Genomic DNA, 22,062 nt, shown 5'->3' on the forward strand with positions numbered 1-22,062 from the left:
AATAATAACAATAATAATAATAATAATAAAAATAATAATAATAAAAATAAAAATAATAATAATAATAATAATAATAATAATAATAATAATAATAACAATAACAATAACAATAATAATAATAATAATAATAAGCCATTTTATTTATCAAGCGCTCAAAGACGCTGTACAGAGGTAAGAAAAATAAGATAAGTCTAATTAATATCGACCAATGAAACCACATTTATCACAAGGACTTGTCCTCAATCCCACGTTAAAAGCTAGTCTAAAAAGGTGAGTTTCGGTCAGTGTTTTCGTGGGGAGGTCAGTTCAGTCTCTGATCGGTTGTGGGATTGAGTTCATTTGGAGATGTTGTACTTACAGGTAATATGCAATGGTTTCGCTTGACTGGTTCACTTGAGATTAAGATTTCTGGCCAATAAATACGGGATACACATTTCATGTTAATGATCACGTTTTCTGGCAGATGAAATTCAGGATTTTTTTTTTTTTAATTACTCATAACTATTAATCTTACCCCTGAAGACTATATGTTTCATCCGTCGGAATATAAAAGCAAACAAAAATTGTTATAACGTTAACAAATTTGAATGGTGTTTGCTGAGGAGTAATCAATGATTTTTACCCTTGCACCCTCCATAAATACATAGAGATGTAGTGTGTCCCTCTCCTCTGACTATTACTACTTCAAGTTTATAGAAAAAGAAAGTTTGATATTGCTTTTTCCACTCATTGGTTAATCTTTTCAAAATAACTAAATTCAGTTCTCAAGGTCTAGCACCAGTTGCTTCGATATAAGTCTCTTTCCTTTAACGCTGCAATGACTGAGGTTTTATATTTGAAAAGGTATTCATTTGTATTTATTTGATTTAGTTCACTCTCAGTTCTTTTCAGTCACATATTGGAAACATATTAATTTAATGTGTTCCATCTTAAGCGTTTATTTCTTATATTTCTAACATGAAAATTCAAAAGCATTTATTTTTTATTTGTGACCCAATAGATCAAGGTCATGGTTTATTGTGACAAGAGTTATTTTATGTACAGGAAACGTATGCTGGAGGTTAAAATGTTGATCTGCTAGCCTGGAGTTTTTTAATTACCTTTCATTGGTGTGAAAATTGCTTCCCAGCTGTCTGGTTTCTCAGGTTTTCTAGTTCCTGTTTCCACTTGCTGGTGCTATAGCGACCCACTACAATCAATAGAAATGTTCACAGAATGGCCTCAGATGAAAACTAAGGCCCTCCCACCTCATTTCGAAGTGTCCTCTGAGATTTGAAAGCTTGGCAGAGAGGCATCCATCTCCGTCCTGCTACCCGTGGAAGACGGTGGAAGATTTCAGCCCTCTGAATATATCTGAGACTCGTTTGCAAAAGCTTAAAATTCCTATTTTGCTTGAAATAATCTCCTTTTTTTTACATATTGATATTGCTTGACATAAACTTTCCTTTTCTGCATTTAACGCTTTTTTTCCGCTTCTCCCTTTCCCTTCAGATGTAAAGGAAAAAGGTGCTCTTCCTGAAATCCTCACTGCATAACCAAGGGTGAAAGCTGTTTTGTCCATTTGGAAGGGATTCATTTCCACATGAAAAGGGAAGTTCTGTCCAATCCTTTCATACATGTCCATTTAGTTTGCCCAACACAATACTGAACTAACAAAAGGCAATAGCCTTTACAGTGTGTATATAATGCCCTGCACATATACAGAGCGTGCATCTATTGTTACTGTTGCTTTTTAACAGACATCAAACAAGACAAGACACAGTTTTGAATGCATCAGACTCGCTGTCTGACCCCTTGGGGACAAATTCCTGCTTGCAAGGGAAGAGTAGGGAAGTGTATGCATAATTTGTCAATGTTGCTTTTTTATAATGTCCATAGGTCTCTGTGTCCCCGTGGTGTGTCCCATCTGTTTTCTCTGCTGATACTGAACATGTGTAAAACATACGAGGCTGAAGAGAGATATGGGCTTTTATTCTTTAATGTATGCTATGCTCTTGGGCTTCAATGGTGAAGTTTCTGGTTCATGTTTTGTGTATCCAGGCACGCTCTCTGCAAGCCGTGGGTAGCCCGGGAAGCGAATACAGCAAATAATAGGGTAGAACTGTTCCTGCAATGAATTTTTGTGATTATTCCTGACTTTAATCTTCGGGTTTAAAAAAAAAGGCTCTTCACTGCAGGATGCAAGAAATCAAGCCCGGCATGTTAGTTCATTCTGTTCAGATACTCTATCATCAATCTATTGGATGTCTGTGGGTCTTTTGTTTGTCACAAGGCTGATTTTATTTTTTTTGCTTAAAGCTCTATTTAATTTAATTTTGGTTTTAGTTCTAAATTCCTTTGAAGCTGTTTTCACCCTGCACAACACAGTTGTTTACTGTATGGACAGCCATCGCATCATGCTTAAGCTTTTGAATTTGGATGTTGAAAGTGAATGGTCTCCAATAGAGGGCACAGTTGACTGCATGGACACGCACTGAGAGTGACTGAGAGGAAAGCCTTGCTGAAAGTCTCAGATGAAAGGACATTTCTGTGAGTATTCAAGACATGTTTGAGTAACAAAACGTTTTTTTAAACAGATTTGGCTTTTTTTCCTTTGGTTCAAAAAAGTGAAGGACTGTTAATCCATTATTAACCCTCTGATGTACCAAACGTAAAAGTACCTTTATGTGTATAAACTGTGTGGATATGTTGCTTAGTAACTGACGTCCACATACATTGTCTCTGAAAAGCTCCCAAGAATATTACAGAAAAGGGAAAAGGTATTTTGACTTGAAGTAGAGGATGGCATTTGGCTTCATCAGCCTTTACAAGAATACCTCTCCTTTTTTTATTCCTTTCTTTCTTTCCCATTTTTTGCATGCCCTTGACTGAAGATTGAATGGCAGAGTTGGAGATAGATTGTTGGTTGCCTTTCATGCAGATAATGCCATTTGATGGAGGCAAGTTTTTGATGTGCCTCGGGTATAATAAAAGAATCACGCGTCGAAGGCCAGGGCTGATTTTGCTTGGAGAAAAGCTGTCCTCAGTGATAACTTCATCACTGCATGTGGTCGGACGTGGGCTAAATGCAGGAAGGGGATTAAAAAAAAAAAATTGCCCAGTCAGAGCTGCCGTAGTTGGCCCCCTATTGAGCCATGGGGCCTGCAGACCATAGCTTGGGGGTCTGTGATCTACCATTGGTATTGTTAGTCTTTCTCTCTTCTCTCTCCCTCAGAACTAAAACGACTCTGCCTCGAAATGCCTTTCTAGTAGGATTAGTGGGCTTTTTCTTTTGTAATTAATGAAACTCTGCTTTCCGCAGTCTATCCTCTAAATGCTATCATTGAAGCCAATGAGATAGGGTCTCGTATGTTTTCTTCAATCACAAAAGCTAATTCAAAGCAAATGTGGTTTTGGTGTAATACCGGCACGGAAAGTGGCCGGGAGCTAAGTGTACTTATCTTTCTGCAACCAGAGCTCATCAAGATGAAGTTTTCACACTTACAGAACACTAAAAGAACTTCAACTCTGCATGAAATCAACCTATCAAAACCCCCAAAGCATGCTGATATTCTGTTGTATGCTAATGTGAAAGGCATGGGGACAAAGTCTGAAAATGATAAGCATTAGAAGAACATTAACTAATGGTTTGGGGTGATAGAACTCAAATTGTGCTTATTTATTGCACATCTCTGCTGCAACTGATCAATTCCACCACACAGATGGTGGGTGAAACAAAACAATATAAATCAACCTTTATTTGACTGCCAGTGTTGAATGCAACATTTTAATTTGTACAACAAGCTGAGGCCTTCTTGCTTGTCTAACAATTTAATTAACAGCTTGAATAACCCCTCAGCTGCTCGTATTCTTTGAGAAATAAGACTTTTATTTACATCAGTCCGCCTTTTTTCACTCGTTTCTTTCTTTTGTCAGGTTGGAGGTGAGAAACAGGAGATTCTAGTGTTAGCCAATTATGTGGCAGAGCGTAGGTATAGGTAAGCTTAATGAACAGCTTCCCAATACAAAAGAGAGAAAGGAAGAAGAGGCTGAGGCAAAACCAGCAGGTAGGCTCAGTGGAAGCTTCATCTCAGAGCAGATTCACCTCGACTGCTTCATATTGAATTAATGGAGTATTTTTCTAGCATTTAATTGAATAAAACTTATTTAGTAAGCATTATAGGGTCATTCCAGGTAAATTGTATTTTTTCTAAGAATGTATTTTGTTCACACCTTTATGCAATTTGCATGTTGCATAGGCTACCTACTGGAGGTCATAGTTGACCCTCCTTCATGTTGACGGCCTGCACCTCTACCCCGGTGCTGATAGGCAGACCAGAGGCTACGCTGTGGAAAGCGACGGGATGCGCAGTTTATCAGCTGACAAGTGCATATCGGACAAAAGAGCAGCTGAGCGTCTGGTGAGCCGCCGCATCCTAACCGAGTGAGTTTTGTTTTTTAAAAAGAAAAAAGCATCCTGCACCTCTGCTGGGGGACAGGAAATGTGACTGTGTTGCCTCCTGAAAACTGCTTTCTCGGAAGTATTGAGCCACGGAGAAGATTTGTGAGCAGACACACGTTTCACACGGAGCTGCAGCTCTCCGTCACCACAACGCAGCACAATATCCTCGTCTCCTGTTCACAATCGGTCGACATCGACGTGAAGCCAAGACGAGACGTTTCTGTGGAAATCTGCAAGGGGTGTCAGTGAAAATTTCAACTGTGCCAAAATTGCACACGCGGTTATTGTACCTAAGGAAGGCACCGCGACGCACTGTGCCCACCGCTGCCTGCAAGTTTGGACTAAAGCGCGCCGCTGGAAGTTTATGTGCCGCTGCCTCGGACTGGCTCTCTGAAGCTCCATGCAGGTCAGTGTCCAGATAGTATTTTATCTGATCACTCGTTATTAATGGATGTCAGACGCGGGTTAAAACATTTTTTTTCCCGGTGGTCCTTGTTCCATACTGCGTTTGTAATTTGGTCTGTTGCAATATCCCGACACTATGTGGAGCCGAAACGTGCCGAGCTCCCAAAAACCCCTTTTCCATCAGCATCTTGATAAAACGATTTGATCTCACTATGATCCACACCCTGTGGATTTTTAGCACAAGTACAGCTTTAATGAGCACAAGTGTTGAGAGAGATGCATGCGTTTCTCAACGAGTCCAAAATTAGGAATATACATCATAATGTAAAGTTCAACAGTCAAAAGATTCGCAATTTGCAAAAGTCACCCACTGTGATTTGGAAGGTATCATTTGTTTTGGTTTTGTGCATCCGAAGATTCTGTACTTTTTTTTAAATGTCATGTTAAAAATGGCACAGGGGAGACAATTAATAGATCGTGTTGCTGCTTTCTGCTGAAAACCCCTTAGCGATTCCTATCAGAACATCATATTTCTCCCAGTTTCACCTCTCACCTCAGTGTTCTCCTCTAGACCTCTGACCAACAGTTGACACGCTGGGATGACATAACTCCATCAAATGAAAATCAGCACTTGAAATGTTGTGTAAAAACCTGAAATCCTTACTGGGATGTATCTAGCATCACCTGCAGAGATAACCTGCTAAATTCAATATTAATTCAAGTGTCAAAGTGCTAACACACACACACTTTATGAACTGTTCCAAATCTACGGTTAAGGCCTCAGGTGCAGGAACCGAAAAATTTCATCAGAGCCTTTGAGTGAATCTGAAAGGGGCCTCTAGGAAGGTTGTGTCTGCCACAGGGATTCAAAGCCTCCTGGGTCACACACACGCCTGCAGGAGCCACAACTTTATGTTCTGCATTGGGAGAGAGCGAGGCAGTTGCCTGACAACCGACATGTAGTGCATAATTTGATTTTGTGCTTTAGGAATAGTACAATTTTAGAAGCTTTTGGAAGTGCTCTTAATTGAACTAAACACTTTAGAGATCATCTGGGTCCATTCCCCACTTTTATTCTGAGGTATTCAACATAAGGTCTTGCATGAACCAGAGAGAAATGTTGATCTGATTTCACCGGGGCATGGATCAAGCTATACGCGATTTGCAAACACACGCATGTAAGGTCCACATGATACCCAGAAGGACAAGTATATCTGTGCGGCTAAATTGATTTATGGCTTTGGTCCTGAGTGCTTTTGAGGAACAACAGTAGTTGAGGCAAATCACAACGCACACTTCCATTATCGTGGACAAAATGGCGTTTGAGTTTTGTTAGATGGAAGTGGCATGTGTATTGTGAAAAAATAGTTTTGAACTGATCGTTAGCCACCTAATCCTGAGCCTTTTGGCTGTGTCGAGGGTCGATTAAGAACTAAAAACGGATCCGAACTACCAGAGTTACAGTCCATCTTCCTAGGGCCAGCCTGTAAAGGCATTACAGTGACACTTATTGGGAGATATTGAACATGTGGTTTTGTTGTAGAGCACCAGAACAAGAGTACAGCTTGTATTATCTTTTTACAAGGCATCGGTAATAATTTGAACTGACTCTCCTGAATCCGACATTGTGGCACCAGTGTATTGGTGGCTGCCACAGAATTGTAATAAATGAAGAGCATTGTGTTTACACTTTCCAGAAGCACACTTGGAGAGAGAACAGTGCTCCAGCGTACATTTTGAACCGCTCTACAGTCAAAAGCAATAGTCGCTGGTTTACACTGTGCCATAATGTAGCAGATGTGACCCCTTATTGAAGCTTTAGCCTAATTCCCCAGCTTCAACCTTCATTGCTCTTTAATCCCTTTAATCAAAGCAGGTGACTACTATTTCTGATGCAGTGGAGAACGCGTAAATTCTCGAGTTGGTTTTTACAGCGCATGGAGCTTAAACTCATCTCATTACTTCAGGAATATTTGAAGAACTGTGTACACAACACTGCCACTCCATGTTCCTATCCTTAAGTAATTTCCCCTTTCATTATTCCTGTGGAGAATTTAATATTCTCTGTGATGAGAACTGCCTCCTTTAGGGATAATGCCGGCTTGAGTACTGAGGCCCTAAACAGTTTTATAGATCGTTAAGGGGCGATCAAGATGACTTCCCTGCCTCTGTAAAATTAACTCCTCTAAGATGTGAGAGATATTGAGGGTAAGTCGATGCACAGACCTATAATATCTCACCTTATTACTTGTTGATGCCGACAGTGGGTAAGAAGATGACCTTATGATTTATAAAATTTGGTATAGCAAACAGTGTGGCCGAGTCGTCTGTTTCAACACATCCGAGCAAACACGTGAAGGTTAATGCAGCCTGACAAACTACCCACAGTTCCCTTGGCTCGACAGATCGGTTCCATGTCATATTTACTTTACATAATTGCTGCCCTCTAATCTGTTACTATTAACATGTTGCCTGCCTGGCTATTGTGTGCTGCACTCTCTTTTACCTGTTTTCTCTCTCAGTACATTTTCCCTTCCCTCCCATGAGAATAGCCAGACATCATGATAGATGGTTGGTGTAAAAGTAAAGCATGCCATGATGTGTTTAGGGTCTTGAATTACTTTAGAAATGAAGGCAACCATGCTCCGAGAAGGCTAAACCTCCATCGCAGGACCGACTTGCACTTTTGCTTTTAATGACCTTAAGTCAGGAGATTATTTGGGTTTGACACAGGGATGTGACACTGGCAAAAAAAAAGTTTTTCATGCAAGATGCCAAATTATTGCTGAAAGTCACCCGAGGATTTTGGGGGGGAAGGGATTGCATGCTCTTGAAATGTGCTTAGACTAGGGATATTTAGTGACAGCACTTGATGCATTACCACTGTGGTCCTTAACTACATTGTATGCTCCACAAGATAGAACATGGAAAAAGACATGGTATGGATGCGAGCAGTTTAAAGACTGTTTGTGCTTTCGAATTTGTATAACGGATTTGTAATCTTTTCCACAATTCATAAATATCTTTTAATAAATGACAATATGCATGCCTGAAAGCGCTTAAGTGACGGCAAAATATTTAAATATCCCTTTCCTATTAACCTAAAGATGGATTTACATAGTATTATCCACCCGAGTATTTGCTTAGTATAATGTGATACCTGCCATTGCATTTTGATTGGAAAGGATAGAGGAGCGTTCTCAAGGGAACAACTACTGTACGCGCCTCATGGCTATTGTATACTCTCTGCATGACCTTATGTGTTGTGCATACAACAAATTGGTTCCTGCATTTCATTGTGCACATTGGTGCAAGTGCACTGCTGGTGATGCTCTGTGCGTAGGGGATTCACGGACAAAGCAGCCCTGGCCAGTAATTGTGAAAGCCTTTCTTTTTAGACGCATATGGTTTTATCCAAATCAAGAATTGCCAAAATTGAAACCATGACAGCCTTTGGTTTTGTTTTGCACATTTACTGCCGCTCTCTGGCCAAAGTACACCGAGATGAAAGCCACCTGCGACTAACCGCAGGATACCGTCCTGCTGGTCCAGCTCTGGGAGCAGCACCGCTTCTCACTGTTGTAACCTACAGATTAACATTTATGGCTCAGCATGCTCTGCTGGACTTTCTGGGTCAAGACCAAGTTACGAGATTGAGAAGTGGGCCCGACTTTGTAACAGTACAATTCTCCCTGTGTGCACGGGGCTGCGCCTGGCAGGGAAAGGCAAACAGAAATGTGCTTAGTTCTGTCATAGGGAGAACAAAATCGAAATGCATTGTACTCTCTGCTTATGAAAATTGCCCAGAGTGAATACCTGTGTGGTTTATAGGTTCGGCATTTGTGAAATACAGACATTATATTCCAAGGAAATGTTACATATTTAAAGGACATTACAGAGAAAAGACGGTCTCTCGATAACTACAACGTGCAGACATACTTTCATGACGTCATCATTATGCATAGTGCAGCTCTTATTCAAATAGTTTCATTTCTTTGAGAGTAAAAAAAAAAATGTCTGCCCTTCGTGGTTCCTTTAAAATGTGTTAATGTTTAGGACAGATTTTCTTTGCAGTTTTTCTATGTCTGCTCACGGCAACAATATTGGCCCAGGAGGAGGTCTCCAAGAATAGCGGCATCATGCCAGGGGCTTCAGATGTAGTCTTTTGTGGCCCCTGGACAGCCCAGTGGGAAACTGGGCGTCAGCTATGCTTGTCAATGGAGCTGCCTGATGGCCTCAATAATTCTGTTGACGCGACCTCTGTAATGCTGAAAGCTGCAGGTCTGGCGGGTGACGAAGACCGATGATGCGGACATGTGGCACAGCTTCTTGAGGGTAGCCAGTCAGCAACACTTTCTCTGTCTTTTTATCGTCAGCGGGGGGAAGAAGAAAATATTGAATATCAGACCATCGAAGAGTGTAAAACTGGCGCCTCAGAGTCACTGTAATGGTATACAGGTCAGCAATCTTTGACTTCCAGTAGGGAGCAGTGTGCATTCAGAAGTTGGTCTTAGCAAACTGCTACAGGGCAAACTCTCCTAGTTTCACCTCTGAAAGTGGAGAAACTAGTGGCTTGTTGGTGAGTTTTCAGATTGATGTTTCTTTAATAAGTCTTGCAGTCTCTCAGTATTCTGATACTGTGCTATCATGACCTACATACTTCTTAAAACGCTGACAACTAGAGTATAACCCCCTCCAGTTTCTTTACGTACAGTGTTTTTTTTTATGTGGCACCATAAAGAGACAACGTACTCAATATATTATTCTCTGTAAAGTGCAAAACTTGTATTCATCGTGTGGATGTCATTTGCATTTCTCCTAATTTCATATCATTGCAGAGGCTATTCTGATCCCTTTTGTAACAGTTATGTAAATGTAAACTGCAACAGCAGGTTAAAGTCTCTTTTTTTGGTCGGATTTGATATTTTCATCAGTCACTGTCGTGTGTTGCATTCCCATTGCAGTATTGAAGCGTTCCCCCATACTCATCAGTTGTCTGCCAGTATTTCATGATTGCTGTGTTTATTCCGCCTCCCCTATTTTTGCACATTCTGGAGTAGGGAGGGCCAGTTTGTTATACAATCACGTGCGATGCATTTGAATGACACCCAATGTCAGCACTTTTGAATATCTCTCTGTGTTTGAATTTTTATCTGGTAGCCAGGTTTGTATGCTCCCAGCATTTCAAATGTATTTTCAGTAATGATTTTTTAGCCACTCTGTGAGCGCGTTGTTGTGCTACCATAATGTATTTAGATGTCCAGATTAAGACGTAAGGCAAGACTGATATTTAATTGAAAATGTAAAATTAAAAAGGGTGCCAATGTATATCTAAATAAATAAGATACCTGCAATATGTGTATATTTTGTTCAGCAGGTGTGTTATGCACAGATACGATGTGAATGTCATTCTTTCAATCATCCTCATTGTGATTGTTCTGTAGCTTAATTTCAATGCAAGTGCTGTATTCGCAATTTCATTTATTCCACAATGGAGCGTGGTTTGTCTGTAAATTGCCGTAAAGGTTGATGATATTTTTGCACACCTTCAATTCATTATGAGAAAGCAGTAAGAGATGGAAATTGTTGACACCGACTTGCAAGGTTCTCAATTAAGCGAATGTACATGAACATCTTTACTTTCGTAGCTCCCCCGTATGAAATACCACTTCTTTGATACCAATTTAAAAGAAAATCAAACTCTGGCCCATTAAATTAAGACTGGCTGGTGTAATTGGTTGTGTGATATGGAAGGGAGCACCTCTTTGATAAGAGCTAGGTTCAATACTAGTAGTCTTGGATACAGATAAACGCTGGAGCTTGTGTGTATGAATGCACTGAATAACCAGCTATTACCATTTGAGATGGAGAGAGATACTGCAGAGGGGAAAACCCCCCCCCGCCTTTTTATATTCTGATTGTCCACACCCAGCAATTATATTTAAAAAATGAATTTGGCTGTGCTTGCGGTTTCCCCACTAAAGATTCAATGAATATATAACTCACACTGTCACTGGTGAAGGGTTATTTTAGGGATTTGTAAACATCCGTGCTCAGCTTATTATGTTGTATCCCAGTGCTGCCAGATGTTTTTTTTTCCTGTATTATATTCCCAGACAAAAAAAGCAAATAATAAAATGGTTAGGATTAGATGTTGACCGCTATGATTTAACAGTGACGGACAAGTAAAGTTAAAAAAAATAAAATAGAAATACACAGACTAAAGCTCATCTTTTTGGGTGATTTGTTTCCCATTGTCACAGTAGCTTTGTTTGTTTTTCTACATACGCAAAAAATATGAGGGAGGAAGCGTCAAGTGCCATGTGCATGGAATAATCTGAAGTGGCTGCATCAGTGATACGCATCTCTTTACCCCACTTGTGAATATTCTGTATCATACACTCAGACAGTAGATTTAGGATGGAGCTGGATTTCATCATCGTTCCTATGAGTCTCGCTCTAAGCTCATCCGTCACCAAGTAGGCTAAGTATATATCTGCCTGCCACTGAAGTTTAATTGCAAGCAAAAGCTGTCAGGATATTGTTTGCTCTTTTTCCCTCTTCTTATTTTTTGGTCCCTTTAGATGGCAGTCTTTGATAGGGTCAAATATGTGCATATTTAAGAAGCAACAAATATAAAATGACAAAATACGATCCTGTAACTAAATCAGAATCACTTTATTGGTCCTATAGTGGGGACATTTACAGTGTGATAGCAAAAGTGGCAGGTAAAAAAGGTGAGCAATAATACAGAGTAAGCTAACTTATTTAATATAGAGAAAACAATGTGGTATCAGAACTTGATCAGTTCCCCCAAAAATGTACAAAATGACAGATCAGCTACTAAAAAATTCAACATCTTGTCTCTGGATGTCGCGTATTTTTAGCTAATAGTTCCCCACTTCATGTTGCAGCAAGGGATTTAGTCATTGAGCCTCGATAAAGAAGGAACACAATCTGGTTCAGATGGCATCCAGAATTCACAGAGTCTGGGCAACGTGCTGCAGACAAACACTTCTGTGTCTCCAAAATCACTGGTGTCAGGGGGAAACAGGCAGCATCTGATGGAACACTGCCCTGGTTCTCCCTTCTCCCCTTCTCCGAGTGCCGGGAGGCACGGAAAAGAAAAAAACCAAGAACAACTGAGGAGAAACTGAAAGAGGAGAGGGAGAGGAGCGTCAAGGAGGAAGGGGAGAGACTCGACAAGATGAATTATGCAAAGCTGTCAGAGCCGGCTATTGTTGGAGGTGCTGGCTGTTAAAGGGAGCTAGCCCTGATCTTCACCAGCTCCATCAACCACTCTCACCACTCCCCATGGTGGAGAGCCGTCTGATCTGTGCTCCGGCAAATAGCCAACAACAAGACGAGGAGGGGGAGAGGAAGGGGGACGGGCTGGGCCACTTGGTGACAGGTGGATTGTCTTGGAGGGACACAACGGTAACGACAAGTGCCCCCTTTATTACCGTTATTTACAGAGGTCAGCGACAGGGAGATCTGAGCTGATTTGTACAGCAGCCCTGTGGAAATATAATTACAGAACAAAGGCTTGGAGAAGAGTTGCCATTTCAGCATTCTGTTCAGCGGTGGCTACTTTTTACAAACTGCTTTGTGTGCTGATGTCAGGAGTGTGTGCCAGCTCCCTGTAAGCCTGTGTAGTTGTTTGTTAGGTTAATTATTGATACCATTTTTTTCTGTTTCTAGATATCTCAGCTCTGAGTAATGATTATTGATATCATTTTGTTTAAAAGAGCCACTGGCTGTTTGCCCGATAAATAAACCCCAAAAAGACATTGTCTCAATAAGCTTCTTACTGCTGTCATAGTTTCCTGTAAGAACAAACTATTTGCTGGTGTGTTTATTTCAAAAAGGAGATTTTTTTGTATTTCTTTTTTTTTCTTTTACCTGGTTTGACATGGGCGGGCCTCAGTTGAAGAATCATGTGCTTCCATGCACCAATCAGGATTTAGCAAAATTCAAATATAAATCTATGGAAAATGTGGTGTTTTGTTTTTGTTATCTATATCAATTAAATCTGGTCGACACACTCACAATCTGACCCGATTAAGCAGATTAAATGTGTTTAAATAATATATGTATTTATTAATTTTTTTTTATAATGTTGCAGACACATTTCTAAAATATCAGAAGCAAATTTCCTCTTTAATATGTTGACTGATTATCCAGAAGGCAGCTAATAGTCTTCTGATGTATTGATTGGATTCTATAATGATTATTTTCCTTTTTCTGTTGCTTATTTTTGATTAATCTGTAATAAAAAATGTGGTCAAATTGCATGTTTTGCTCAAATAGGGTAAAAATACCTAACAATATTCAACACACAACTTGTACAAAACTAAGAAAAGCTTTTTTTCCTTGAAGAATAACCCTTACCCTGACGTTTGCTCCATTGGATTACTTTCTGTCACTCGACTTAGTCAATTCATTGATTAGTTGTTTCAGCACTAATCGAGGGACTGATCGATTAAGCCTTGCCTAGAAAGTTTTTCTCCTTGTTGGTCATGCTTGCTTGAAGCATCAAAAAATGGCGCTTCCCTTTGAGCTTTTGATGAATAACGCACCGTGTATGTCAGATGAATATTTAATACATTTTGTATAAAACAACTTATTGGTTGCAGGACATCTTAAGAATGTTGCTCAACCCTTTGGTCATCTTTTCCAAATTCCCATTTGGGAGAATAAAACAAACCCTCTCTCGTCTTTGATGAATAACTGAATGTCAGACCTGAAACAGGTTAAATCTCACTTCGATCCTTGAAACCTCTCCAACTGCCCCGAAGAGCCAATTGTCTTGGACACCGTTTCTTCACACCATATTATACAGATGGTTTATGGTTTATGCTTCAAAGAAGTGCAGAGGTGTAGGACAGTACCAGGCGTCGGGGGGACCGTACTCAACTGGCATGGGAGTCGTTGGGACGTGTGGAGCTGCCCTGCGTAGATCATAAACTGTCTTTTTCCGTGCCTCACTGGCTCGCCAGAGGATCTCTGTGTGACACTAATTTTGCAGTGTCGACTGTTCCACTCAGTGGTCATGGGTGACCGACTGTCCTGATTCAACTGCATGATCGAAGGTAAAGGTAATATAGAAGTGAGTTATATCAGAAATGAAAAAAAGGTGCACAGGTATAGGATACATTTTAGAGTTGCAACTATTTCTCTTCCAGTATAATCAGACTCGTCTTCCAATAACTTACATTTTTCTGCACTTCTGTCCCTTTTCCAGATTAGTGTGAACCCTCAGTAGGGTAGCTATGGAGGCATATTTCGCATAATCAAGGCAAGACAGACTGGCTTGTATTCTGCACATGCTTAAAGTAGTCATACTGTAGTTAAAACCTTTGGAATTTAAAGCCTGCAGAAAACAATAGAATCCCCCCAAGAGCCTCAATGACCTTTTTGTACATAATTTAAACTACCATGAATGTCTCTCTTGTATCTTGATAGTGTCCCCATGTGCATCGCCTGTGCAGGGCCAGGACACTTTGATGAGCTGCGAAACAAGATGGCACCTTCTGGTCCTCGGAGAAAAGCATAAATGTTTATATGGGGACATGCCTGGTCACTCAAGGGCTTATAGCTGATTAGGACACAAATCCAATTCCTCCTATAGTGGGGGGCTTGCGGCTCAGGGTGTAAGACTTGTAGCATTAGCTGTTTTTTAGACAGTGAATCCTTTACAAGTCCATAAAGAACACGGGGATCGTAATCAGGGAGGCTGCTGGGCGTGTCTGCTTGCACTCATCCTGTACATTAATCTGCCAATCTGGACGGCTGTGTACAATTTCCTGAAAGTGATGAGATGTGATTTAGATGTCCTGTGGCATCGTAAAACAAGTGTGTGTAGGGGTAGACTTGAGTGTCAGGGTTACAAAAGAGTGTGTCACTGATTGCATCTAAGCCCATCGGGGACTAGGGTGATATCCAGCGACTCTGAGAGAAAAATAAGTTTAAGAGGCCTACAACAGCTCACAATTTTCATTATCCCTGCATCCTCTGCTCCACCCGCGACTGCCTCAGTTTTCGGGAAGTCTCTCCGGGGCCCTGGTGCTTTTTTGCAGCGCGACAGTACGCCATCCTGTTGGAAGGTTTTGATGCTTGATGTGAAACGAAGTAGATCTCATTTGGGGAAAGAAGGAGTCGGATACTCTAGTCTTATAGCTCAGCCAAGAGAGAAATGAAAGTGTGAGTGTGTGTGTGTGTGATAGAGAGAGTGTGTGTGTGTGTGTGTGTGTGTGTGTCAGGAGGCAGTGGAAAATGGCTGGTAATAAACACTTCTGACACACCGTGGCTCCCATCCACATTCAACTCAAGGTTTTTTTTGCGGATTAGTCACGTTCTCATCCCTCTTGTCCTCCACATTTTAGAGCTCTGTCTCCACCTGAGAGTGCCTTCTTTGAATTAATAAAGTTCATGATTTTTTAGCACTGATACATCTTATGTTTGCTATTATTTTAGTAATGGGATGCACACATAAAGTGGACACAGAGAGATTAGGATACATGTAAGTCATAGGCAGGGTCTGACTTTTTTTTTTTGCCTTTATGTGCATTTTTAAAAGCTACGTTTACCTATCACTGTTTTTTAATTTACTCAAGATATATTAGTTTAAATGATCAAAAACAATTACTACAAATATTGTACGACTGTACAGTAGATAGTTTTATAATACTCAAACTGAGGGTACCACTTTAATATAAGGTAGTTTCAGTGAAAAGTGTCGCTTGGAACATTGTTTTTGGGAAACTACAATTGCTTTGAATTCAATACATTTTATTTGATATGATGCAGAATTTCAGACCAAATCTTGAACAGATAACCAGATTTATCAGCATGAGGAATGGTATTTTTTATAACCAATTTAGGAAAACCAACCCTATATTACTCTCTATTTCACGGACTGGTACGCCATAATAAATATGTATATATATATATATATACATAAGGTATGCGATTTGCACTGAAATATGTCATCACACCCATCATCTCTGCTGTTCGGTGTGCAGCGTTTGACACTGGGTTAACATGCGTATCAAGGGTCGAAATTATAATTATGTATGAGTTACAGTTTAAATTAAAAATTTAAGCGTGATATGATTGTGTCAAAAAGTCAGTTGCCACCGTGATGTATTGATTTACCCGTCATTTAACCAGCCTCTGACTCTTGGTGGATGTTCATTTTAGCTTAATGTCATGGGAAAATTGAAAGGCTCAACATTTTTTTACTCATTAAAATGTTATTATGAACTACCTCGAGTTGTAGTAAAACACGATATTGCTTGATGTGAAAAATGTGGATGCTTAGTGCAAACCTAATTTTGAATGCTGAAGCAGACAGAATAGGGAGGTGATCTTCTCTTAAGGGGGGAAGTCATGTATGACAAGAGTTCACGGGTGAGGTTTCAGGGATGGTGCAGAAGTGGTGGGGGTGGGGCAGTGAGAAGGGGATAAGTGTGTACTTTTGAAGATGAAGCAGATGGATTAGTGTTATCTGAGCTCCTTGCTTCCTTTCCTCTCCTCTCTCTTTTTCTCCAGGTAGAGTGGATGGCAGCCTGAATGGACTAAAGAAGACACCGACAGAGGTTCAAAAGTGGGGAGGAAGGGAGTTTTGGGGTATAGAAATACAACCAGGGGAGGAACAGAAGGAGGAGAAAAGAGTGCAATAATCCAGTGGCAAGCCTCTCAGGAGAGCGTTGTGGTGAAGGGGAGGGAGTTGGATACCCAGCATGCAGGCAGCATGGAACGGGTGAGGGAGCAGCGGCCTTTTTGCTCGCTGTCCAAGAACCAGAGAGACCGAGAGAGATTCTGCGAGAGAGACAAGGATCGGGAACGCCGATACACCGCCTCCTCGGCTGACCGGGAGGAGGGACCCTGCCGCGTACCCACTCAGAAATCCTACAGCTCCAGTGAGACGCTCCAGGCTTTTGACCATGACCCTTCCCGGATGCTGTTCGGAGGCAGAGTCAAGGAGATGGTCCACAAGGAGAGTGCAGAGTACAGCAGGCCAGGTTAGCAACAGCAAATGTTTACTCTGATTTTCTAACATTTGTCTGATTAACATACATTGATTATATCAGAGGTTATTAAAACTGACATGGATAAGTAGAAGGCTATTATATCGAACTTTACAGTGACCTTGGTTATACAGAAAGTAAGATCAGTAGTTAAAAAAACAAGACATTTGTACTATATCTGCAATTCTGAAAAATAAATGTAAAGACATATCTGAGATTCCAGTTTGTCAGAGATATAAATGACAAACAGCATATTTATTTCATCCACTATTATTTACTGATGTGTATTAGTATTAGCTAAATTAGTTAAATGTCGTTGGTAAATGCACATGTGTGCTGGGATTTTCTTTGTTGTGTTTACTCATAATAGCATTTTTATCTCCCCCCTAATTGTGTGCAAGTTTGACAAGAGAAAGTTGTACTACGTCAGGATGCTTTGCAGTGGTAAACACAATTAGTTGAAGTCAAACAAAGGCACACTTTACTTTAATTTTCCCATATTTAAGGAGACAAATGACTTTGAATGGAATACAGTCGGACCTCATAAAATGTTCATACTGTTAAAATATTAAGGGAAAATTCCCAGTAAATAACCCTGTCCTCTAATTGGCTGTTAGAAACTGCTCTAATTTCTGTAATTAAAAAGTTTGAGCAGTTTATTCTATTTAATGGTACTCTTTTGGCTCGCAAAATTGCAATTAGAAAATCTATCCATTACTCCCTTCCATGTTCTTTGGGCTAATTGGTATCCATTTCAGTATTAATAGGATTATGATGAAGTTGTGGAAGAATGTTAAATTTCTTTATTTCTCTTTAAAGTCAGGGCATTTAATGTCAATGATATTGTTTCTTATACAATCACAGTAAATGTCAGATTTAATTTTATTGTGGAAAAATAACATATTTTGTGTAAATGAGTGTACATCAGCTACTGTGTGTGTGTGTGTGTGTGTGTGTGTGTGTGTGTGTGTGTGTGTGTGTGTGTGTGTGTGTGTGTGTGTGTGTGTGTGTGTGTGTGTGTGTGTGTGTGTGTGTGTGTGTGTGGATCTGAATTTTAATGTTAGGAAATCTATTTTCGGAAGCATTTCAACATTTTCAGAAATCTTTATTTTCAGATGTGCTTCACTTCCTTTGAAAGTGTTTTCTGCACTATTTCCATGAAAACAAAATACATTATGAAGGATATATGAAATCATCTTCTATTTGACATATCAATTTAAAAAAAATACATTAGGTCATCATTATTACATTTTTCCGACGTGCATCATTTTTTTTTTTTATATCTTTGACAGTGTTGACACTTATGACCTTGAACTCTTAAAAAATGAAATATTGACAGATAACACTGCATTTCAAATTATGTTATATAAGTAAATACATGTTACATATTGCCTTCAAATCAGTTTGATGTTATTTACAACTAAAACACATTAAAAAGAATATAGAAAAGGAAGATTTAGCTCAAATCATTTTAATTTAATCAATATTTTTTGACATGGGCTTTCATTATGTACCGACCATATATATATATTTTAAATGACAAATAAGCAGTGAGTTAAACCTTAATAATATGTTCTCGTTGGTTCTGAAGCTTTCCTAATAAAGTAAACATTAGGTATTTTAGTTCATTGGCATAATTCCTGTGTCTTCTTTTTAATTACTCCGTTTTGCTCAAATGCTACAGGGTCTTTGAAGGCTTTGCAAATTTGAAATTAAAATAAAACATAGGATTGCTTCCCTTGCAAAATAATTGCAAGTAAACAGACAACCAAATTATGCTAGTAATTTACTGTAAAACTGGCTGTGTCTGAAACCGTTTTTTTTTTTTTTTTAACGTTGTTGGTTTTAAAATGTTCGGATTAACACAAAGGGCTTGACTTTAATTTGATTTGTTTTGCTTTAAAAAAGCTAATTAAAGGAGTTAATCTTGTAAAGCTCATCTAATACAAAATCAGGTTTGAGCTGCAGTGTGATTTAGGTGATTTAAGTTAGAGAAAGAAGCTTCTAAGCGTCTTTATAAGGTGATGATTGTGAGCGGATGTTGTTAAGACTTTAATTCAACATTACCCCTGCTCTTTGCACTCTGCTCTCAGGTTAAGTGTTTTTTTTAAGTATCCCTGCACTTGGCCATTAACGTTGTTGTTGATTGGTTTGTTAACTTTACAACTCCTATCATTCACAGGCCAGACGTTTTCACTGAGGCAACTTGGAATCTGTGAGCCACCAGCCCGCAGAGGCTTGGCGATCTGCCCTGAGACGGGCCTCTCCCACCCCCTCAGCAGCTACTCCAGAGGGCCGGTCGCTACAGAAAACCATGAACCTGTATCACCGGAACGTACCATGACTCTTTGGGGAACGGGGGCAAACTCTGGGCAGGATTCATGCCTCTCCAGTCGCTCTAACTCAGCACTCACACTCACCGACACAGAAATGGACAATAAATCCGACAACGAGATGGGTGAGTAGGGCACACTTTGGATTCTTCTACCTTAAAATGAGTATTTGTTTGCGGCTCACATCACTTTGCGAAAGAGGGAGGGAATCGGTATGTATGAAAGGCAGCAATAGGTTGGATTATGCTTTGCTGCTGGAGACTAGGCCCTGATTGGTTGAAGAAGGCGGAAATGTGATTGGAGGGGCCGGTATCTGGAGAGAAATGTGCAGCTGCCTCTCTTTGGATCAAAGGAGTGATTCCTTGCTGTGTGCAGAAAAGAATTTGGCCCAGCGATTGAGCAGTTCCTAGTCACCTGGTCCTTCTCCGCAGGAAGCAAAGGAGTTTGATAAAGTTTCCCCATGGGCTAGCGTATAATCAAAGATAGCTTTGTGTGCCTCAGTCTGAGATTTTGCTTAGAAATTCTGCAGTGGTTGACTGGGCATGCACAATGGCTGATTAAATGGGTAGGATGGTTTGAAGTGCAAATTTGATCATGCTGGAAACCTGAGACAGAGGATTGAGGTTCTCTGTTTGAAGAGAGCAAATCTTTGTTTCCTCAAATGGCGGCAATGCGTATAAGCTAGCTGCATATCTGTATTTCAATTTGTAAAACATATTTTTATTTTTGCTTTGACACCATTACCTCTTCCAAGGTCAGTTTGCATCTTAGAAAGTCACTTCTTATCTCTTTTAATGTACATTAAAAAGACATGTAGTGCTGGTTTTTAATATTGTTTCCCCGTGCAATATTTGTTTTAGTTTAAATCTATTTTGTTTAGTTAGTAATATTTCCCCCATGTCATTGAATTGATCCTCTCATCTTCGTATGTCTGAGTATAAAGCTTTAAAAAATATCCTCTGATGTTAAGTGCTGCTGACATTAGACATCATTCATCATCATCATTGTGTGAGCCATCACCATTAAAAGACATTGAATATAAAGCTCTAATTATTTTAAGAAACTGATGATCTCAAAGAGTGGCAGGCAGTTAAATATAATTAGAGTTGATTACACTTTCCTTTAAGGAACATTTAAAAAAAAAAGAAGGAAAATGTCTTGTGTTCATGTGCTATCAATTTTTATTCTGAAAACATTGGCTACAGTCTGACATTTGAGACAAGTCATTTTCTTAATGGCAGTATTCATCATAGTGAGCTTGTCTCCAGGGGGGGAGCTGAGTAAGTCTTTTACCTTTTCAAAATGCCATCAAAATCCCAACCCGTGTATTTGTTCCAGTGTCTGGCCTTTGCTTTGGCCCAGTACACTGTATGCATTTATGAGTCACTAAAAGCTTGGCCTAGCCACAGAGGGGCCGGTCAACATAACCCTCACCTCCTTAGCGCTCCAATCCACTCATATGTGTTGGTGTACATGCCAAGCACAAAACCATGTCAACTTTCATTGCTTTATTCTCCAAGACAATGCAGCGTCAATAGGTTCTCTATTGGGCTTCGATTGCACCTGCCCCCCGCCACTTACACTGCATGAGCACACACACACACACACACACACACACACACACACACACACACTCACACACTCATACACTCCAACCTGCGCCCCTCTGGCATGCCTCCTCTGGAGTTCCTTTTGAAAGCATCTCAAGAAGCAGCTGCTGATTGGCTCCAGTTAATACAACGTCCCACTGAGACCTTATCTAACTCTCTATTGTCTCAATTAGTTTCATTATAGGGAAAATAAACAATACCTGCTAGATCTCTATCCCAGGTGCCGTGTGTTTTTAATCTTGCAAAAGCAGAAACATGCAGGAACTCATTTATTTTGTGTGTTAACTGCACAGGATTTTAATATGCTGACCATGTACAGAAGTAGGAATAATATATGTCATGGTTTAATGAAATATCTCTTTATTTTAACCTATTTTTGGAGCTGATGTCCTTTTTGTCATCTAGATTTTGAATCGTAGCTAAGAAAAACCTTGCCCAATCCACCTCTATAGATCTTGGTCTCTTTTTTTTTTTTCTTTTTGAGAGGAGGCATTGCACTTTTGACTTTCACTATTTAATGAAGCAGCTAAGAGAAATGACCCATCCAAAGGTTTCCATCAACTGAATATGCACGCAGAAGCTCCGACAAGGGGCCGTTCAGCCCCACTTATTCATAAATGAACTCAATATTTCATTCTAATTTTCTCTGTTCTACAGAGTGTACGATACAGACAAGTACCGAAGCTGTGCGAACCTTCACAGAGCGCGGCATCTGCAAATGTTAACCTTCCCGAAACCAAGCAGAGGAGGTCAACCTTTTTTTAAATGAAGCTAGAGCAGTCGTGCAGTCGTGCTGTCGATCCCCAGCTTTTAAATGATCTGCTGAGTGCACCCACACAGCAAGAATAACAAGGGTTGTTTTTTTGTACATTTGTATTGAGGCTCCAAAATATTCCATGAAGTTTATTTTTGTAAAACTGAAGGAGCTGTCAATTAAATGATGTGAGGTTGAGGATTTTTAAGAGAATTAGCCAACTTTAAAACGTGTTTTTATTCATTTGTCTTTCATTTTCCTTTTCCAAATTTTCTTTTTTAAATCCAAGGCCGTACTTGAATGTTAGTGGCCAATAAAATACCTGTTCTTTTTTTAACCAATACATTTTTTATTCTTTTTAAATAAAGAAGTCAGGAGGAAAACAATGTCTGTTTAGCAGCTTCCATTGATTTTACACTTAAGAAAATCCCCTGCCAGTGATAAAATCCCTTGAAAACAAAACTAATTGATTAAAGTGTTTGTTTTA

General features: G+C 39.8%; 1 protein-coding gene across 1 annotated transcript in view; it reads left to right on the top strand.

The window, feature by feature from the left end:
* The first annotated feature begins 4,346 nt into the window (after positions 1-4,346).
* The window catches only part of si:dkey-237h12.3 (teneurin-3), a 138,730-nt gene continuing 121,014 nt past the window's right edge, over positions 4,347-22,062 (top strand). The window contains 3 exon segments of the mRNA XM_063875682.1: positions 4,347-4,847; positions 16,400-16,872; positions 19,061-19,336. Coding sequence (XP_063731752.1) covers positions 16,602-16,872; positions 19,061-19,336 — 547 coding nt within the window. The 5' untranslated portion in view covers positions 4,347-4,847; positions 16,400-16,601.

This window comes from Eleginops maclovinus, chromosome 23 (assembly GCF_036324505.1).
Source record: "Eleginops maclovinus isolate JMC-PN-2008 ecotype Puerto Natales chromosome 23, JC_Emac_rtc_rv5, whole genome shotgun sequence".
Taxonomy (NCBI): Eukaryota; Metazoa; Chordata; class Actinopteri; order Perciformes; family Eleginopidae; genus Eleginops; species Eleginops maclovinus.